Here is a 21,271-nt window from a genome sequence, read left to right on the forward strand (position 1 = left end):
GGATGACAGGAGAGGGATCACGTGAGGATTACCTGTTGTGTTCCCTCCCTCTTGGGCATCTGGTGTTGGCCACTGTAAGCAGACAGGATACTGAGCTAAATGGACTTTTGATCTGACCCAGTATGGCTATTCTGATGATTTTGGTCACTCAAAATTGCATTCTTCCCTGATCTTACTCCACATAGCCTAATGAAGTGATTAATTTGACCAATACCTTCCACATGAAACCAACCTGACCAAGTCGGACAAATTCTGCTTGACGGGCCTCCTCTTTCTTCCGTGCTGATCTGGGGGATTCTGGTAAAACGTCGCTGAAGGACCTTCTATTAAGCATGTTCTTTAAAAAAAAACAAAAAACAAAAAACACATTACTGAACCAAACTTTTCCAATTTTTTCAAAAATTTCATCTGTCATCACTTGACTCTGTTGTATTTATTCATTATTTCCTGTGACTTCAGTTTAAGTTTAGATTATATTAATAAAAATAACCTCAGTGAAATATGCTCCTACTGATGCATCTAAGAATCTGAGCTTTAGCCTTTTGATTTACATGGTTGTGGAACAGTTATAATACTCTTCACACGTAACATGCTGCTATACAGTATATCAGGGATGACATATGCAGCAAGAGAGAGCTTGAGACTTCAGGTCCGGTGTAAGGGATATGGTATAAACCCTAAGGCCTGAACGAAAGTGAAGCCGTGCTACTATAAACCAAAGTTAATGAATCAGGCTATAAGCAAAAGTCAGACCATGTTACAAAACAGATGTCTGCTTGCAGGTTCACAGTCAAATACATGAACCTGACAAAACAGGGCTGTCTTGCAAATATATAAACACACCTAGACACTAAGTATTTACCTAAATACTTTCAAAAGGATACTACCAGAACATCCCAATACCAAGCACAATAGAACCTCAGAGCTACGAATACCATGGGATTGGAGTGTGTTCATAACTATGAACAAAACATTCTGATTGTTCTTTCAGAAGTTTACAATGGAACATTGACTTAATACAGCTTTGAAACTTTACCATGAAAAATATGCTGTTTTGGTTTCTTTTTAGTAGTTTGCATTTAACACTATACTATATATATTCTATATATAGAAAACTTCCGATAATCCGGCACCTTTAGGACCCAGGAGGTGCCGGATTATCAGATATGCCGGAGTACCGGAAGTGGGGTTATGAGGGGTCAGGGTGGGGGGGGGTCGGCGGGGAACTGCGCAGTGTGGGAGAGGGCGGTGCTACGGAACCAATCCGGCAGCCCCCCAGCTGCTCTGTCCCCGGCTTCCCCAAGTCAGCCGCTGGTCAGTTTCAGCAGCAGCGGACTTGGGGAAGCCAGAGACAGAGCAGCCCAGTACGGCCGTTCTTATGTACTTATGTTCACTAGTTACCTCTCTCCATTCCAAAACCATTTATTTCCTCCCTTTGTTTCCCATGTTTTAACCATTTATCAGTTCATAAGAGGACCTTTCCTCTTATCTTATAACAGCTTACTTTGTATAAGAGCCTTTCATGAGGGACCTTGTCAAAAATTTCTGGAAATCGAAATACACTATATCCCATGTCTGCATGCCCACAAAACAGATATCAGACAGGATCACAAAGAAAAAACAGTGATAGTAATGTAGACGCGTTAGTCTGGTATAGCTGAAACAAAATACAGGACTATGTAGCACTTTAAAGACTAACAAGATGGTTTATTAGATGATGAGCTTTCGTGGGCCAGACCCACTTTTGATCTGAGGAAGTGGGTCTGGCCCACGAAAGCTCATCATCTAATAAACCATCTTGTTAGTCTTTAAAGTGTTACATAGTCCTGTATTTTATTTTAAAGAAAAACAGTTTCTTGCCATTTCAACCAGAAAGGACATTGTCTCAACGACTTGATTACCTGCATCCTGCTTCAAAGGCCTTTTAAGACTACACTTGAAAGAGAATCTTCTGAACTGTCATTCATGCTTAAATTTGACACTTTACACTTAAGTTTGAATAAAGATGCTAATTATCTTACCCATTACAATTAGCTTCTCCAATTATCACTTCTCATATCATTAAATCACAGACATTTACCTCCCCCCGCCCATTCCCCTTCTGTTCTGAAATTTGATTTGTCCTTTTCATATGTGATCATTTTTTTAATTGTATCCTTTGGTATATATGGTTGTGACAATTTTCTTCCACTATTTGATCTGAGGAAGTGGGTCTGGCCCACAAAAGCTCATCACCTAATAAACCATCTTGTTAGTCTTTAAAGTGCTACATAGTCCTGTTTTTTGTTTCAGCTACACCAGACTAACGCGGCTACATTTCTATCACAATTCTACAAGGTAAAGAGTGGTAACTAACCATGTCAGAGTGTCAATGCGTAACTTGTTTGCATTGATGTTTCAGTGACAAGAAACTTGGCCAACCAGCTTTGCCACTGAACTGAATCTGTTGTCCTAAGGGCAGTTCAATCCAACCTTTTCTACAGGCTATCTGGCCAGAGCCAGTGGAGCATGCAGAAAGAACACACATGCAGCTAACAACTGACAACACTGGTAGCCCCAGCGTCAACAAAGCACAGTCCTAACGCCCTAACTCAATGGCTACAAGGGCACTAACATATATTCTCCTTGCAATGGCCTCAGCTCAGTGACTGGTGGAATTTTCCGCCCTCCCCCCCCCAGGTTGGACCCCTCCAAGACACTTCTTTACGCAGTGAAACAAACAAGTGTCCTTGCTTCAAGATTATCTAAATGGGCAATGCTCACAGCAATAGAAGAAAAGGTGCATCACTCAATCACTACTATTTTCTCTTTCTTTCGGTAAGTATTAACACAGCTCTTTTGGGGTGTATTAAAATTCTCTGACTCATTATCATCACAACAGGGTGACGCTGAAGTAAGATTTTTTTTATTTATCAGCAACTTACTCTTTAGCAAGGAGGAAAGGAATGACTTACCATCTCAGAACTGTGATTCTTGGAGATGTATTGTCCATGTGAACCCCACTCTAGGTGGGAATGTGAAGTTGCAGAATTACTAACTGTGGATTGTAACCTATCCTTTAAATCAGCTTCTGCACCAAATGACAGGAGGATAGCTAATATAATGCCAACTCTTTAAAAGGGCTCTAGAGGTGATCCTGGCAATTACCAGCTAGTAAATCTAATTTCAATTCCAGATAAATTAGCTGAAACTATAATAAATAACTGAATTGTCAGACACATAGATGAACATAATTTGAGTCAATATGGTTTTTTAAAAGGGAACTTGTGCCTTATCAATCTACTAGAATTCTTTGAGGGAGTCAACATGCATGCAGACAAGGGGATTTCGATTTCCAGAAATTTTTGACAAGGTCCCTCATTAAAGGCTTTTATACAAAGTAAGCTGTCATGAGATAAGAGGAAAGGTCCTCTTATGAACTGATAAATGGTTAAAACATGGGAAACAAAGGGAGGAAATAAATAGTTTCAGAATGGAGAGAGGTAACTAGTGAACATAAGAACGGACGTACTGGGTCAGATCAAAGGTTCATCTAGCCCAGTAGCCTGTCTGCTGACAGTGGCCAGCACCAGGTGCCCCAGAGAAGGTAGACCGAAGACAATGATCAAGCGATTTGTCTCCTGCCATCCTTCTCCAGCCAGAGGCCAGAGACACCATTTCTATCCGAAGGGTAATAGCCTTTTATGGACCTAACCTCCATGAATTTATCTAGCTCTTTTTTAAACTTTGTTATTGTCCTAGCCTTCACAGCCTCCTCTGGCAAGGCATTCCACAGGTTGACTACACGCTGTGTGAAGAAGAACTTTCTTTTATTAGTTTTAAACCTGCTACCCATTAATTTCATTTGGTGTCCTCTTGGTCTTCTATTATGGGAACTAATAAATAACTTTTCTTTATTCGCCCTCTCTACACCACGCATGATTTTATATACCTCTATCATATCCCCCCTCAGTCTCCTCTTTTCTAAACTGAAAAGTCCCATTCACTTTAACCTTTCTTCATATGGGTCCCATTCCAAACCCCTAATCATTTTAGTTGCCCTTTTCTGAACCCTTTCCAAGGCCAAAATATCTTTTTTGAGGTAAGGAGACCACATCTGTACACAGTATTCCAGATGTGGGTATACTATAGTTTTATACAGGGGCAGTTAGATATTCTGTGTCTTATTTCTATCCCTTTCTTAATAATTCCTAGCATCCTATTTGCCTTTTTGACCACCGCTGCACACTGTGTGGAAGTTTTCAGAGAACTATCTATGATAACTTCAAGATCTCTTTCCTGATTTTTCATAGCCAAATTAGCCCCCATCATACTGTACCTATAGTTGGGGTTATTTTTCCCAATGTGCATTACTTTACACAGATCCACATTAAATTTCATTTGCCATTTTGTTGCCCAATCATTCAGTTTGGTGAGATCTTTTTGGAGTCCCTCACAGTCTGCTTCTGTCTTGGCTATCCTAAACAGTTTGGTATCATCCGCAAACTTTACCACCTCACTGCTTACCCCTTTCTCCAGATCATTTATGAATAAGTTGAAAAGGATTGGTCCCAGGACTGACCCTTGGGGGACACCACAAGTTACCCCTCTCCATTCTGAAAATTTACCATTTATTCCTACCCTTTGTTTCCTGTCTTTTAACCAGTTCTCAATCCCTGAAATGAACTTCCCTCTTATCCTATGGCAATGTAATTTACACAAGAACCTTTGATGAGGGACCTTGTCAAAGCCTTTCTGAAAATCCAAGTATACTATATCTACTGGATCCCCCTTGTCTGCATGTTTGTTAACTACTTCAAAGAACTCTAATAAATTAGTAAGACATGATTTCCCTTTACAGAAACCATGTTGACTTTTGTCCAAAAATTATGTTCTTCTACGTGCCTCACAATTTTATTCTTTACTGTTGTTTCGACTAATTTGCCCGGTACTGAAGTTAGACTTACCGGTCTGTAGTTGCCAGGATTGCCTCTAGAGCCCTTTTTAAATATTGGTGTTAGGTTGGCTACCTTCCAGTCATTAGGTACGGAAGCCGATTTAAAGGATAGGTTACAAACCACAGATAATAGCTCAGCAAATTCCCATTTGAGTTCTTTTAGAACTCTTGGGTTAATACCAACTAGTCCCGGTGATTTGTTATTGTTAAGGTTTTCTATTTGTTCCAAAACATCCTCTAATGACACTTCAAGCCAGGACAGTTCCGCAGATTCATCATCCACAAAGGACTGTGCAGATTTGGGAATCTCCCTAACGTCCTCAGCCATGAAGACTGAAACAAAGAAATCATTTAGTTTATCTGCAATGGCTTTATTGTCCTTGATTGCTCCTTTTATATCTCGATTGTCTAGGGGACCCACAGGTTTTTTAGCAGGCTTCCTGCTTCTAATGTACTTAAAAAACATTTTGTTATTTCTTTTTGAGTTTTTGGCTAGCTGTTCCTCAAAATCTTTTTGTGCTTTTCTTATTACATTTTTACACTTGATTTGACAGTGTTTATGTTCCTTTCTATTTATCTCACTAGGATTAGACTTCCACCTCTTAAAAGATGCCATTTTGTCCCTCACTGCTTCTTTTACATGGTGGTTAAGCCACGGTGACTCTTTTTTCGGTCTCTTGCTATGTTTTTTAATTTGGGGTATACATTTAAGTTGGGCCTCTATTATGGTGTCTTTAAAAAGTTTCCATGCAGCTTGCAGGGATTTGGCTCTAGTCATTGTGCCTTTTAATTTCTGTTAAACTAACCTCCTCGTTTTTGTGTAATTCCCCTTTTTGAAATTAAATGTCAGAGTGCTGGACTGCTGAGGTGTTTTTCCCACCACAGACATGTTAAATGTTATTATATTATGGTCACTATTCCCAAGTGGTCCTGTAACGGTTATCTCCTGGACCTGATCCTGCGCTCCACTCAGGACTAAATCGAGAATTGCCTTTCCCCTTGTGGGTTCCTGTATCAGCTGCTCCAAGAAGCAGTCATTTAAGCCATTAAGAAATTTTATCTCTGCTTCTCTTCCTGAGGCAACATATATCCAGTCAATATGGGGATAATTAAAATCTCCCATTATTATAGAGTTCTTTATTTTGGTAGCCTCTCTAATCTCCCTCAGCATTTCAATGTCAGTATCGCTGTCCTGGTCAGGTGGTCGGTAATATATCCCTACTGCTAATTTCTTAGTATTGGAGCATGGAATTACTATCCATAGCGATTCTATTGAGCATGTTGATTCATTTAATATTTTTATTTCATTTGATTCTACATTATCTTTCACATACAGTGCCACTCCGCCACCCACTTGGCCTGCTCTATCCTTTTGATATATTTTATATCCCGGTATGATTGTGTCCCACAGATTTTCCTCATTCCACCAGGTTTCAGTGATGCCTATTATGTCAATCTCCTCATTTAATACGTGGTACTCTAGTTCACCCATTTTATTAGTCAGACTCCTAGCATTTGTGTCATCCTTCGGGTCCATACTGGGACTAATCCTATTCAACATATTCATAAATGATCTGCAGAAAGGGGTAATCAATGAGGTGACAAAATTGCAGCTGATACCAAACTGTTCTGCAAAGAGCTTCAAAAAACTCACAAAAGTAGGTGACTGGGCAACAAAATGGCAGATGAAATTCAATGTTGATTAATGCAAAGTAATGCATATGGAACACATAATCCCAACTATATGGAAAAAATGATGAGGACTAAATTAGTATAGGAAAAAGAAAAAGCCTGAAGCACTGGCCTGGTGTAAAGCCTGAGGCAAGCCCTGTCAAAAGCAGGTGTTTGCCTGAAAGTTTGGACATGAACTAGGCACTAGAACTAGCACTGCTAAAACACATGGAATACATAAATATATTACACCAGAGCAATACAAGGACACCTCAATCAAGCACACTATAAAATAGTTTGACAAAAGTGATGAATAGTGATATTTTGTCTGAAACATCAGGAGTGAAAGCACAATAACTGGTGGCAAATAGGAATGTTTGTCTGAAATATCAGAAGGAAAATACAAGGGAAGGTAACAAACATGTTATTAACACGTAAAATGATACGGAAGGTGTGTATCATAGATTATTTGCCTCAGCCTATAAACGTTGGGGTACCTCAACTTAACTCTTTGCTCAGCGGGGGCAGTGGCAAATCACATGCTACATCCATTGTCACGGGCAGGCATTCTTAGTGTCCTTGTAAAATCTACCAGATGCCATTACTGTGCTTCGTTTACAACAACACTGACTCTGGAGCCTTCATATCTGTGGTCCTTGGGGGCTGTCTCAAGGTCTGTTGTGTTGGCTACATGCGCAAAACCAGCATGACATACAGAGAGAGCGAACATGCCCACAGCCAAATGGTTATCTTCACTGACAGAGCAAGAGACTTGTCAGGACACCATACTGGTGCCTTCTGACCAGCCACAATTAGTTGTTACTGCTCAAGAGAGATCTTGGAGTCATTATGGATAGTTCTCTGCAAACATTCATTCAATGTGCAGTGGCAGTCAAAAAAGGAAACAGAATGTTGGAAATCATTAAGAAAGGGATAGAGAATAAGACAGATAGTATCTTATTGCCTCTACATAATTCCATAGTATGCCCACATCCTGAATACTGCATGCAGATGTAGTCACCTCATTTCAAAAGAGGTATCTTGGCACTGAAAAAAGTTCAGAAAATAGCAACAAAAACTGTTAGGGGGTACAGAATGGCTGTCATATAGGAGAGATTAATAAGACTGTGACTTTTGAGCTTGGAAAAGAGACGACTATGGGAGACTATGATAGAAATCTATAACTGGTAAAGAAGAAAAACTTTAAAAAAAAAGAATAGTCTAGCAGCACCTTAAAGACTAACAAAACATGTAGATGGGATCATGAGCTTTTGTGGGCACCGGCCACTTCTTCAGATGACTGAAGAGTTATTTACTCCTTCCCATAACAACAGAACTAGGGATCACTAAATGAAATTAATAGGCAGCAGGTTATCTGGACTTCTTGGGTCCTCGGTAAGCTGTTGTCAGCAGGCTGCCAAGTGGAGGGTTGTGCATATGACTAACTGCTGATTTTTATGCAGTTAAAATATAAAAAGAAAGAACACCCCTTAGCTATCCAACTTACTGTGTGCAAATCAGAGCTTACCAGGGTAGACGTCTTCTTGAGCAACAGGCCAGTCAATATGCCATTGGGGGGATATGAAGTGCATAAAGATCACTCAGGGCTTGGATTTACCTTGTGCAGATCAGGAATAAGGTCCTGGTACAAAGAACGAATCAGCATGTCTAGAGTGCGCTGCCGTTTCTGAGCAAATGTTGGTGTTTCCAAGGTGGCTTTTTCCCCATTTATTACTAAAACACATAAAAAAAAGGAAGATGTGTTACTTATGGGGTTTCATGTCCTTTACAGAATCCAAGTTGTCTTTATCTAAGGATACTCACTTCAAAATTACTAATTTGGATTTGTTTCACATTTGTGCTTAATTTTGAATTAAAAATTCTAGTTGTTTTGAAGAGTTTAATGTTATTTGCTTTTGAGCATCTAAACTTTATTACGTTATTTATTTACAAGCATGTAAATTCCAGAAACTGTTTCACAGTCAATTTAAATGTGCTGAAGTTCTTTGATATATGACAAAAAAATGTACCACTGTACTGTCAATGGCACAGGTGTCAGGCCAGCTGCCTTAGACTGTAAAATTGAAAAGGTCACAGAGGTTCCTTCTGGGCTTTACTAAGTTCAATGTAAAGCTCAAACACTGATGTAATTGATATAGGGATGTTAAACATTGGTTAATTGAACAGTTAAGTAACCTCATTAAATTTTATCAGTTAGTCAACTAATCTATAGTCCCTGAGGGTGGGGCCAGCAACCACTGTATCAGAGGCAGCAACATGGGGTGCCAGGTGGAAATTGGTCTGCGAGGGGAGCCAGTTTAAAAACTGTGACTGCTAAGAGTTCGATAACCCACCTTGCACATATGATTGCCAGCAGGAAGAGCGTTTTCATGGTGGGAAAGGTAAGTGATGAAGTTGCCACTGGCTCGAAAGGTAGTTTTCTGAGTGAGTGGAGGACTAGTCGTAAGTCCCACATTGGAGGTATGGGTGTCCGTGGTGGGTGAAGGTTCTGTAGGCCCTTCCAAAACCTCTTAGAGGTGGGGTGGGCAAATATGGAGAATCCATCTATAGGGAGGTGAAAGGGTGTGATCGTGGCCAGGTGAACTCAGAGTGATGACAGAGATAAATTGTTGTTTCAGGTGCATGATGTATTCCAGGACCAAATGGAGCAGAGCTGTAGATGGTTGGATTCCTGGGTACACCACTGTGTGAGCCATTGCCATTTGTGCAGGTAAGTATTTTGTGTATTTTCTCTCCTGCTATGCAGTAGTGCAGTTCTTACTCGTTGCAAGCACTGTTGCTCCGCTTCCGAAAACCAGAAAGATAGCAAGCCATTAGGTGAAGTCTTTGCAGCTGGGGATGAAGTATCACGCCCTTGCTCTGGGAGAGGAGAGTCCAGGTGGGATGGAAGCAGGCAGGGAGGTTGTAAAACCAGTTGATAAAGACATGGAAACCATGTCTATCGTGGCCAAGCTGGGGCTATTAGAATTATGTGGGCCCCATCTGTCTGTATCTTCTGGAGAACTCTGGGAATTAGATGTAGAGGAGAGAAGGCGTATAACAGGTGAGTATTCCATGGTAAGAGCTCATTGCATCTCCCAAGGAGCTGTGCCCTATGCCCACTCTGGAACAATACTGGGAATATTTGGAATTGTGGCTGGTTGCAAAGAGGTCTATTTGCAGTTGACCCCAGCATTTGAATAGATCGTGGGAGACCTGACTTTGCAGGTCCCATTCATGCTTTGTGACAAAGTGGCGGCTGAAGGTATAGGCCATGGTATTCTTTTCCCCAGGTAGGTATGCTGCTATGACGGTTATGTTGTGTCAGATGCACCAATTCCAGAGCTGAATTGCCTCTACACAGAAAGAAGGGGATCTGGCACCCCCATGGTGGTTGATGTAGAACTTTGTGGTCATATTGTCGGTGAGAATATGCACTGAAGATCCCAGAATGTGTGGGAGGAAATATTTGCACCTGTTGTGAATGTCTCAAAGCAGGTTGATGTGGAGCTTGGACTCATTGTTAGACCACTTTCCTTGTACATATTGGAAGTGGGCATCCCAACCTAGAAGTGAGGTGTCTGTAGTGATTTGTTTGGATAGTTGATCTCAGTGGAGGGGCACCCCCGAGCAGAGGTTCTGTGCCTGAATCCACCATTGAGAGGAAATAAGGACTTTCGGTGGAGGCGAAACGTGCCTGTGGACGCGGTGCTTGGTTGGTGTATACACTGAAGCAATTCAGTTCAGTGTTGGAAACATCGAAAGAGCAGTCTGGCATGCGGGAAGACATATGTAGTGGCTGCCATATGCCCCATGAGTTTGAGACAGGTTAGAATGGGAATGGTTGGGCTGGTGGTCATGATCATGACCAGGCTTTTTATATTGTTGAAGTGTTGATTGGGGAGATAGGTGCGTGCTGTCATAGAATCTATATAAGCCCCTATGAACTCTAGGGAGTGTAGGGTGTAGAGTGGATTTTTGGTCAATGATAATGAAACCTATAGACTGAAGGAAGGCCTTTGTGAGTCTGATCATGTCCCTTGTGATCTGACTGGAGGGACCTCGGATGAGGCAATTGTCCAAATAAGGAAAAACTGTGATGCCTTTTTGAAGGAGATGTGCTGCTGCAACTGCCAAGGTCTTGGTGAAGACTCTGGGGGCAGAGGAAAGTCCAAATGGGAGGGCTCTGTATTGAAAGCATAGCAAATGTCTGTGCACAGGGTGTATTATGATATGGAAATATGCATCTTGGAGGTCAAGGGCTGCAAACCAGTCCTCCAAGTCCAGTGCAGGAATAAACATAGTGAATGTAACTATTTTGAAATGCTGCTTTTGAAAATATCTGTTTAGTTGACGGAGGTCTAAAGTAGGCCTCCAATCCCCTGTTCTCTTTCTGGTGAGAAAGCAGTTTGAGTAAAAACCTCTCCCGTGGTATTGTTTGGGGACCCATTGTACAGCTCTTATGTTGAGAAGGTGTTGGACTTCTTGGCAGAGAAAAGTTTCATGAGGACCATCACTGAAGAGGGAGGGATAGGGTGAGGAAGTTGGGGGAATCAAAACAAAAGGGACAGAGTACCTGCAGCTGATGATTTCTAAAACCCATGGATCTGTGGTGATTGCTGCCGATTGGTTGTAAAAAGGGTGCAAGTGGTGGTGGAAGATGTTGGGTTCTCCTAGCACTGGTATAGAAGGGAGGTCAAGCATACCCTTGACCAAATTCTCAAACCTGCTGTCTAGAGGCCTGAACTGTGGAAGAATGTGTGTTTGAGGCTCTTCCCCATTGGTTGCGCAGTCAGAAGCAGCTTTGGTCAAATATATCAGAGGGTAGTTATGTTAGTCTGAATCTGCATAAACACCTTACAGACTAACAGATTTATTAAAGAATAAGCTTTCGTGGGCCAAGACCCACTTCATCAGATGCATCTGACAAAGTGGGTCTTTGCCCATGAAAGCTTATGCTCCAATAAATCTGTTAGTCTATAAGGTGCCACAGGACTTCTCGTTGTTTGGTCAAATGGTCGATGTTGCTGCTGCCTGCCAAAGGTGGCATCCCAATGTGCGCGTCTTTGCTAGAATGCAAAGCTTCATCAGTCTTTGCAGTGAACAATTTGTCCTTAGTGAATGGTAGCGCTTCTACCTTGGCCTGGAGGTCCTTAGGAACTCCAGATGCTTGAAGCCAGGATGAGCATCTCATTACTATGGACATTGCTGTAGCCCTTGCTGTGGTGTTAGCGGCATCAAGGGGCATTTATAGAGCTGTTCAGGATATAGTATACCCCTCTTTGATGATGGCTTTGAGGATAGGTCTCCTATCCTCTGGGAGATGTTGCATGAACTATGTAAGTTTTGCATAGTTGTCAAAGTCATGATTAGCAAGAAGGGCTGTGTAGTTAGCTATGCGAAGCTGAAGGGTTGAGGAGGAGTACATTTTTCTCCCATACACATTCAAGCGTTTGTAGTCTTTGTCTTGTATATTTAGTTTGTACTGAGGCTTTTTAGACCTTTGATTTGCAGCATCGACCACTAAAGAATTGGGTTGAGGGTATAAGAATAAAAAGTCTGTTCCTTTTGATAGAACAAAGTCTCTCCTATCAGCTCTTTTGTTGGTTGAGTGGAGGGGGGACTGTGGCTGGCGTTTGCCATATTTCATCCACTGCTTCAAGTACTGCCTCGCCTACAGGCAGCACAATTTTGGTTTTTGTAGAGGGCTGGAGGTTCTTTAAAAGCTTGTGCTTGCTTTTACTGCACTTCTGATAAACCAACCTCCTGGCTGGCGGCGACCCTTTTGAATAAATCTTGAAAATGTTTCAGATCATCACTAGGTGAGGGATCATCTCGGATAACAGCTTCATCAGGAGCAGAAGACAAGTTGTCGTTTGGTGGCATCTCTGATTATTAGATGGTGGGATCATCCGTGATCTGCTCTTCCTCGAGGTCTGAACCCTTTGATGGAGAACGTGATGGATCAGAGTGTATAGTCGGCAGTGATCTCTGTACAGGCGTGGGAGGGGCAGTGGAGCTGTGCTGTAGTGCCCAATAATTATAGGGGGACCATCGGCTAGGATGCTGAGAGTATTGCCAGTCAGGGTGCCACAGGAGGTATTGGTAATGCTGTAGCCTGTGCATCCCGTATGACACAGGCGTCTGACTGGGAATGAGTTGTGAAGAGAACACACTTCTTGTATCCCTCTGACTGAATTGCATAGGTGAGCGTGGTGAGAGCAGAGAGCTCCTCCTTGATAAGGGAAAGTAAGAAAGGTACCATGCTGAGGACTCGGCTGAGGAGCTGTTTCTCGCTGTTCTGTTAGTCATTGGGGGAGCACGCGTTTTATGCATTAGGGAATGGCAGCAGATTGCTGGGTCATACCGCAGCGCAGAGTCTGCCAGTGCTGGCGATGGAGGTATCGGCGCCGTTAGAACCCTGGGAGATCTGGGGTTTGTCTGAACTGCGAGAGGGGAGTTGGAGCTTGCCCTGCCATTTCTCTGCGGCAGAGGTGAAAGCCATTCCAGGGACAGTGCCGGTGGTGCCTTTGTTAATTTGAAGCCCTTAGTGGGTGGCCTTTCAGATGGCTGGAGAGCCAGTTTCACAGCCTGTGTACAGCGTGTTTTCTAGCCCGTGAGTGAGGAGGCCCGACATTTTTCAATGCCCAAGTTGCCTGCCAGGGGCGGATATAGGGCAGGGCGAACGGGGCGGCCGCCCTGGGCCCCGCGCTTCAAAAAGCCCTGCGCATGCGCCGTGGCGTCACTGTGCATGTGCATGGCGTCACTGCACATGCGCCATGGCAAATGGGGGGCCCCGCAAAACTGTCATCTGCCCGTTGCCTGGTTCATCTCCCTTATTCATTCGTGATGGAAGGGAGCAGACTGGTGAGGGCTTTGTTTTTGAATGAGCTTTCTGCAGTGAAGGGCTTGAGTGTTTCCCCTGAGGGGATGGCGTCCCAAGCCCTTATTACCCCCTTTATATGGTTGTGGGTTTGGGCTTTACCTATGGGCAGCATGCATATTCTGAGCTCTCAATCCTTGTGAGCTCTGGCTGTCAGACTGCGACAACGAATGCATTTTTGTGAAACATGCAGCTCTCCCAAACAGCATATGCATTCACTGTGGCCATCAGAGGCTGGCATGGAATCCTGGCACTTCTCATATCTTTTGAAGCTAGGAGAGGTGTGCATGTCGTCCAGTGTCGGACTATGCCGCTTTCAGCTCCGAGTGTTATTTATGAGTAAAGCTGCCTTTCTCCCTCTTTATACATTTTTTTTGCCAGTTTATAGTTTGCTGCGGCTTGTTGCTGTGAGTCGGTAAACTGTTGTCCTGACTATAGTCAAGCCCAAGTAAAGAATTGTGGGGTTATTTTTTGTAACTATTAACGGTCTTAAAAAAAAAAAAGGAATAGGAATAGGTTAAGTCTGTACTATCTAAAATAATTTTTTTCCTTCATAAGTGAGATTTAGAGGAGAGAAGTAAGAGCTCCATCCGTAGCTGAGGGTGCTAAAGAAGGAACTGACGAGAGTCGGGCTGTGCGTGCTAACTTCAAAGGCGGGAACACCAAGTGCCTCTTGCACATACACAGCCTGACTGGACACTGCTGTAAAAATCTGCAATCTGTGGTGTCAGGCGTGTCCTGGCACCAACAGAAGAGCACCCACAGGGACATCACTCGAAGAAGTACACTTTGTTATGAAGTGAGCTGATAAGCCTTAGCTAGGTGTAGACTTATACAGAGTGTATCAGGACAGTCATATATTACTAAGCAGCATTGCAAGCGCTGTTCTATTTATTCACCTTGGTAAAATAAAAATAAAGAGATTCAGCAAATTCTCTAGTTTGGCACTGGTCAGTTTGGACATCTGTGGGTACTAGATGTCACGTTATTGGATTTTAAAGTGAGCAGACAGATCACTGGCGCACCCATGGGGAGGTGTTTGCTCCCAAATTCTGTACAAAGTGGGCCATGTGAGGTGTCAAACGAAAGCTTATGCTCTACTGATTCTATGTATGCTACTCATGTACTTTTATTATGTCTATATGTGAAGTTATGAATATTGTCTCTGTTCTTGTACTGTATTTATTTTTGAAAGAGGACATGCAAATTCTGCAGGAATTTGCATATCTTCTTCCGATCTCACTTTCAAAAGTGGGTCTTTCGAAAGTGAAAATAGTCTGGATAAGATTTTTTCAGAAAAAAACCCCTTTTTTGAAAAACCACTCTTCCTTAAAAATGATTAGGGGTTTGAAACGGGTCCCATGTGAGGAGAGATTAAGTGATTGGTCAACAAAATGTTAAATGAAATTTAATGTGGATCAATGTAAAGTAATGCACATTGGAAAAAATAACCCCAATTATACATACAATATGATGGGGGCTAATTTAGCTACACTAATCAGGAAAGAGATTTTGGAGTCATCGTGGATAGTTCTCTGAAGACGTCCACGCAGTGTGCAGCAGCAGTCAAAAAAGCAAACAGGATGTTAGGAATCATTAAAAAAGGATAGAGAATATGATAGAGAATATCTTATTGCCCTTATATAAATCCATGGTACGCCCACATCTTGAATACTGTTTACAGACGTGGTCTCCATCTCAAAAAAGATATACTGGCATCAGAATAGAACATAAGAATGACCATTCTGGGTTAGACTAAAGGTCCATCCAGCCCAGTACCCTGTCTGCCAAGAGTGGCTAATGCCAGGTGTCCCAGAGGGAGTGAATCGAACAGGTAATTATAAAGAGATCTCTCTCCTACCATCCATCTCCACCCTCTGACAAACAGAGGCAAGGAACACCATTCCTTACCCATACTGGCTAAGAGATCTAATAGATTAGTAAAACATGATTTCCCTTTACAGAAACCATGTTGGCTTTTGCCCAACAAATTATGTTCTTCAATGTTATTCTTTAGTACTGTTTCAACTAATTTGCCCGGTACTGACGTTAGACTTACCAGTCTGTAATTGCTGGGACCGCCTCTAGAGCCCTTTTTAAATATTGGCGTTACATTAACTATCTTCCAGTCATTGGGTACAGAAGCTGATTTAAAGGATAGGTTACAAACCATAGTTAATAGTTCCACAATTTCACATTTGAGTTCTTTTAGAACTCTTGGGTTAATACCAACTGGTCCTGGTGATTTGTTATTGTTAAGGTTTTCTATTTGTTCCAAAAGCTCCTCTAATGACACTTCGCTCTGGGACAGTTCCTCACATTTGTCACCTACAAAGGACAGGTCAGGTTTGGGAATCTCCCTAACATTCTCAGCCGTGAAGACTGAAGCAAAGAATTTGTTCAGTTTCTCCACAATGACTTTATCGTCTTTAAGTGCTCCTTTTGTATCTCAATCGTCCAGGGGTCCCACTGGTTGTTTAGCAGGCTTCCTGCTTATAATATACTTAAAAAAACATTTTGTTATTACCTTTTGAGTTTTTGGTTAGCTATTCTTCAAACTCCTTTTTGGATTTTCTTATTACATTTTTACACTTAATTTGGCAGTGTTTATTCTCCTTTCTATTTACCTCACTAGGATTTGACTTCCACTTTTTAAAAGATGTCTTTTTATCTCTCACAGCTTTTGTTACATGGTTATTAAGCCACGGTGGCTTTTTTTAGTTCTTCTACTATGTTTTTTAATTTGGGGTATACATTTAAGTTGGGCCTCTATTATGGCGTCTTTGAAAAGTTTCCATGCAGCTTGCAGGGATTTGACTTTAGTCAGTGTACCTTTTACCTTCTGTTTAACTGACCTCCTGATTTTTGCATAGTTCCCCTTTTTGAAATTAAATGCCACAGTGTTGAGCTGCTGAGGTGTTCTTCCCACCACAGGAACGTTAAATGTTATTATATTATGGTCACTATTTCCAAGTGGTCTTGTTATAGTTACCTCTTGAACCAGATCCTGCGCGCCACTCAGGACTAAATTGAGAATTGCCTCTCCCCTCGTGGGTTCCTGTACCAGCTGCTGTTTGAGGTATCAAGAAATTTTGTCTCTTCATCTCGCCCTGAGGTGACATGTACCCAGTCAATATGGGGATAGTTGAAATCCCCCACTATTATAGAGTAATTTATTTTGATAGCCTCTCTAATCTCCCTTAGCATTTCATAGTCACTATTACTGTCCTAGTCAGGTGGTCGATAATAGATCCCTACTGTTATATTCTTATTAGAGCAGGGAATTACTATCCATAGCGATTCTATAGAACATGTTGATTCATTTAAGATTTTTACTTCATTTGATTCTAAATTTTCTTTCACATACAGTGCCACTCTCCCACCCACATGACCTTTTCTGTCCTTCTGATTTATTTTGTACCCCGGAATGATTGTGTCCCATTGATTGTCCTCATTCCACCAGGTTTCTGTGATGCCTATTATATCAGTATCCTCCTTTAACATGAGGCACTCTAGTTCACCCATCTTATTTTTTAGACTTTTAGCATTTGTGTACAAGCACTTTAAAAACTTGTCACTGTTTATTTGTCTGCCCTTTTCTGATGTGACAGATTCTTTTTATGTGAATGTTTTTCATCTGATCTGGCCCATACTTTATCCTCTTCCATTCTCTCCTCCTCACTACAACCTAGAGAATCTCTATTAATAGACTCTCCTCTAAGAGACGTCTCTGTCCGATCCACATGCTCCTCTGCATCAGTTGGCTTTCCCCCATCTTTCAGTTTAAAAACTGCTCACGACCTTTTTAATGTTAACTGCCAGCAGTCTGGATCCACTTTGGTTTAGGTGGAGCCCATCCTTCCTGCATAGGCTCCCCCTATCCCAAAAGTTTCCCCAGTTCCTTATAAAACTAAACCCCTCCTCCCTACTCCATCGTCTCATCCACGCATTGAGACTCTGAAGCTCTGTGCGCCTACCTGGCTCTGCATTTGGAACTGGAAGCATTTCTGAGAATGCCACCATAGAGGTCCTGAGGTTCAGAGAAGGGCAACTAAAATGATTAGGAGTTTGGAATGGGTCCCATATGAGGAGAGATTACAGAGACTGGGACTTTTCTGCTTGCAAAAGAGGAAACTAAGGGGGGATATGATAGAGGTATATAAAATCACGAGTGGTGTGGAGAAAAGTGAATAAGGAAAAGCTATTTACTTGTTCCCATAATATAAGAACTAGGGGCCACCAAATCAAACTAATGGGCAGCAAGTTTAAAACAAATAAAAGTAAGTTCTTCCTCACGCAGAGCACAGTCAATCTGTGGAACTCCTTGCCTGAGGAGATTGAGAAGGCTAGTACTATAACAGGGGTTAAAAGAGAACTAGATAAATACATGGAGGTTAAGTCCATTAATGGTTATTAGCCAGAATGGGTGAGGAATGGTGTCCCTAGCTTCTGTTTGTCAGAGGGTGGAGATGGATGGCAGAGGAGAGATTGCTTGATCATTACCTGTTTGGTTCACTCCCTCTGGGGCACCTGGCATTGGCCACTGTTGGAAGACAGGATACTGGGCTGGATAGACCTTCGGTCTGACCCAGTATGGCCATTCTTATGTTTATGTACTTTAGATTCTAAAGGACTGGCTCAGCATGTTCTTGTGGGTAAGAACCAAAGTGTAAATTGACTGGGAACTGAGGCTGGTTCTTTGGGACCAGGAGGAACTGTTTGGGGTTCGTGAAATTAGGTTTTATAATCTCTCACCTGTGTGTAGGTCCGGGGCTCACTGTGGCAGTGAGAGCTGGAGTGTCTGAGGGGTTTTGCTCGTGAGGCTTCCGGCTGGCCGGATTGGCAGCTGGAGCGCTCGGTGTAACTGGTTTGTGACCTATTTTGGGAAAGGTCTCCAGTAGAGGGCTGTAAGTAGCCCTGGTTTTGAGCAATTTGCCCGGAGCTGATGCCCGCAGCAGTGCCCGGACCTGGCCCAGTCCGTCACACTAAACCAGAGGAGTTAAACTTGTAACTTGCATGAAATGAACTGGTGAGATCTCAGTCAAGTATCTATTGGTTAGATATATGCATTACAAAAGCTATATCTAAGTGACCTCCTTCCTGCAGCAGGAGGTCACAACCTGAATCAGACCATTAAGATTGAGTTCCGTCCTCAGGAACTGGTGCATAACAGCACTAAAATATTTATAACAGCACTAAAACTAGAGAGGTTCAGCCTGTACTCTATTCTCCAAAGCTGCTAGTCTGGCACCTTTTACTTTTAAATATATGAAATGACATTAGATTAATATGTTTCTAAATATCAGTCTCCCTTGTTTTTAAGAAGAAATCTTTAGAAAAATGAACAATTCATCAAGTAATGAGACAAACATCTTCGAAATGCTCCAACCAGAGTATATTTGGTAATCTATGAAGCATTAGATGCATGAGAGTTTATCAAAACCAAAATAAATATTTGAGGGAATACATATTCAACTGATGCTAGACTAGCTAAATTTTAAAAATGACTTTATACAAAACTAAGATTGCACAGCAGAAACATTATTTACAATCTACAATATCCCAAGGAAGTGTGAAGTACAGATTCTTACATATCAGACTAAGAGTTTAAAATGGTTTCTTTGACTTCAAAAAGACTTACACTTTACGAGTACAAAGTCCCTGAATTCCTGGTGATCCGTGAACACGGGTGGGGTTGGAAGGGGAGGCCCAAAGAGAGGTACACTTTCTTCTGAAAAAATTTTCAGCCTAATGAAAAAAGTAACATACAAAGAATACCAGACACTCTGCTTAAGTAGGAACAAGAACTAGAAATTGTTACTGGGAAACATATCGACACTTAAGATATCACAAGTTTCAGTGGATGTTCCCAGAATAGTCACCTGGGATCAGATCAGAGCTGGGCAAAATCCGGACCACCCTGCGGGGACCCTCAGGAACATGCAGATGCCGCAGTTTAAAACACAGTCCCTGCATCTCTCTGCCCTGCAGGGAGGGGGAGGCTTAGTGTGATCTCCCCTACCCTCAGCCCAATCCTCAGCTCCTAGTGGCCAGAAACAACCAGCCAACCTCTCAGCTCTTATTGGCTGGAAACAGCCAGGCAATAGGAGCTGAGAGATTGCCCTAAGAGACTGGGGCAGCACAAGCCTGTTCCCCTATGTGGAGTTGAGAGCCACGTGGAAGAAGCAGCCTCCACAGAAAAGTGCGGCCCTTGATCACTTACCAAAACCTTGGAGTGGCTCCTCCCAGCAAAAATTATTGCCCACCCCAGATCAGATGCTGCCATCCATCCATTAATGAGTCCATTACTTTACATTCAGTGGACTCCTGAAGATTATACACCATGGCAGAATCTAGTCCTTATTCAAGTAAACAGGAAATTACAAACATAATATATGTTACAATATCCTACCATGGTGTACATTATTTATGTTACATTGTGTATTACAGACATTTTCCAACACATCCATGGCACATATGAGGAGGAGCCTGTGGCACCTTAAAGACTAACCAGTTTCTTTGGGCACAAGCTTTCTTGTGAAAAAAACACTTTTTCAGATGCATTTGATGAAGTGGGTCTTTGCCCACAAAAGTTTATGCCCAAATAAATTTGTTAGTCTTTAAGGTACTATAGCTTGTGAACCTGTAAACTTATATACTTTCCTACATACTTTCACTACACTCTAGCAGTAATTCAAGGGCCTATCCCATTTATAGATTTTAGAAGTTGTGAAAGGATTTGTGGTGAAATCTTCAGTTGTGTCAGGACACACATAATAGCCAGACTGGGATGAGAATACATGAGTCAGTGTCTTGTGAGGTCTAAAAGGGTCCAAAATGCAATGACCCAGCCAAACTGACATCCTGATCAATGAAACAGAAGGAACTGGTACCTGACCACAAGTTTCCATATTTCCCACTTTGGGGAATGTGTGTCCAAAAGGTCATCAAGTGACCTTTTCGTGCATATTCAAAAGGATTTCCCAATTTAATCATCCAAACAAATACATGTACCCTCAAAAATCTCAAGGTGTGGAAATCTGTTTTGGCCTTGAGGAGCTGGCTAAAGGTGATGCAAACAAGGCCCATAAGACCCAATGGCAGTGGAGGTGCAGTAGGATGTCGCTTCCTCACTAAGGATTTTCTGTTCGAGGTTTGTCTACCTCAAACACTTTCCTTTACTTATTCTTTTCTAAGTTTTCTCTGCTATCATACTTCATCCTACGGCCTATAATGGCAAGGAGAAAGGAGGGTCAGGGCACAACAGGGAGGCAAGATCAAATCAGTATCTTAGATGCCTATATACAAATGCGAGAAGTATGGGTAATAAGCAGGAAGAACTGGAATTGCTAACCAATAAATACAACTATGATATCATTGGTATTACAGAAACCTGGTGGGATGGGACGCATGATTGGAATGTTGGTATGGAAGGGTACGGCTTGCTCAGGAAGGACAGACAAGGAAAAAAGGGAGGAGGGGTTGCCTTGTATATTAAAAATGTACACACTTGGACTGAAGTGGAGATGAATGTAGGAGATAGCTGTGTAGAGAGTCTCTGGGTTAAGCTAAAAGGGGTAAAAAACGAGGGTGATATCATGCTAGGAGTCTACTACAGGCCACCTAGCCAGGTGGAAGAGGTGGATGAGGCCTTTTTTAAACAATTAACAAAACTATCCAAAGCCCAAGATTTGGTGGTGATGGGGGACTTCAACTATCCAGACATATGTTGGGAAACTAACACAGCGAGGCACAGGCTATCCAATAAGTTTCTGGACTGC

The 21,271-nt window shown here is 42.1% G+C and overlaps 1 protein-coding gene across 2 annotated transcripts in view; it reads right to left on the minus strand.

The window, feature by feature from the left end:
• GARNL3 (GTPase activating Rap/RanGAP domain like 3) overlaps positions 1-21,271 on the minus strand; it is a 201,652-nt gene that overhangs the window by 64,316 nt on the left and 116,065 nt on the right. For both annotated transcript variants that reach the window (XM_075905774.2, XM_075905772.2), the window contains 3 exons: positions 19,132-19,238; positions 8,226-8,341; positions 233-337 (listed from right to left, as the gene is read on the minus strand). In XM_075905774.2, the coding sequence (XP_075761889.1) occupies positions 233-337; positions 8,226-8,341; positions 19,132-19,238 (328 nt within the window). The remainder of the gene's footprint in view (positions 1-232; positions 338-8,225; positions 8,342-19,131; positions 19,239-21,271) is intronic.

The sequence above is a fragment of the Pelodiscus sinensis genome, chromosome 23 (assembly GCF_052426305.1).
Source record: "Pelodiscus sinensis isolate ZL-2025 chromosome 23, ASM5242630v1, whole genome shotgun sequence".
In the NCBI taxonomy this organism is placed as follows: domain Eukaryota; kingdom Metazoa; phylum Chordata; order Testudines; family Trionychidae; genus Pelodiscus; species Pelodiscus sinensis.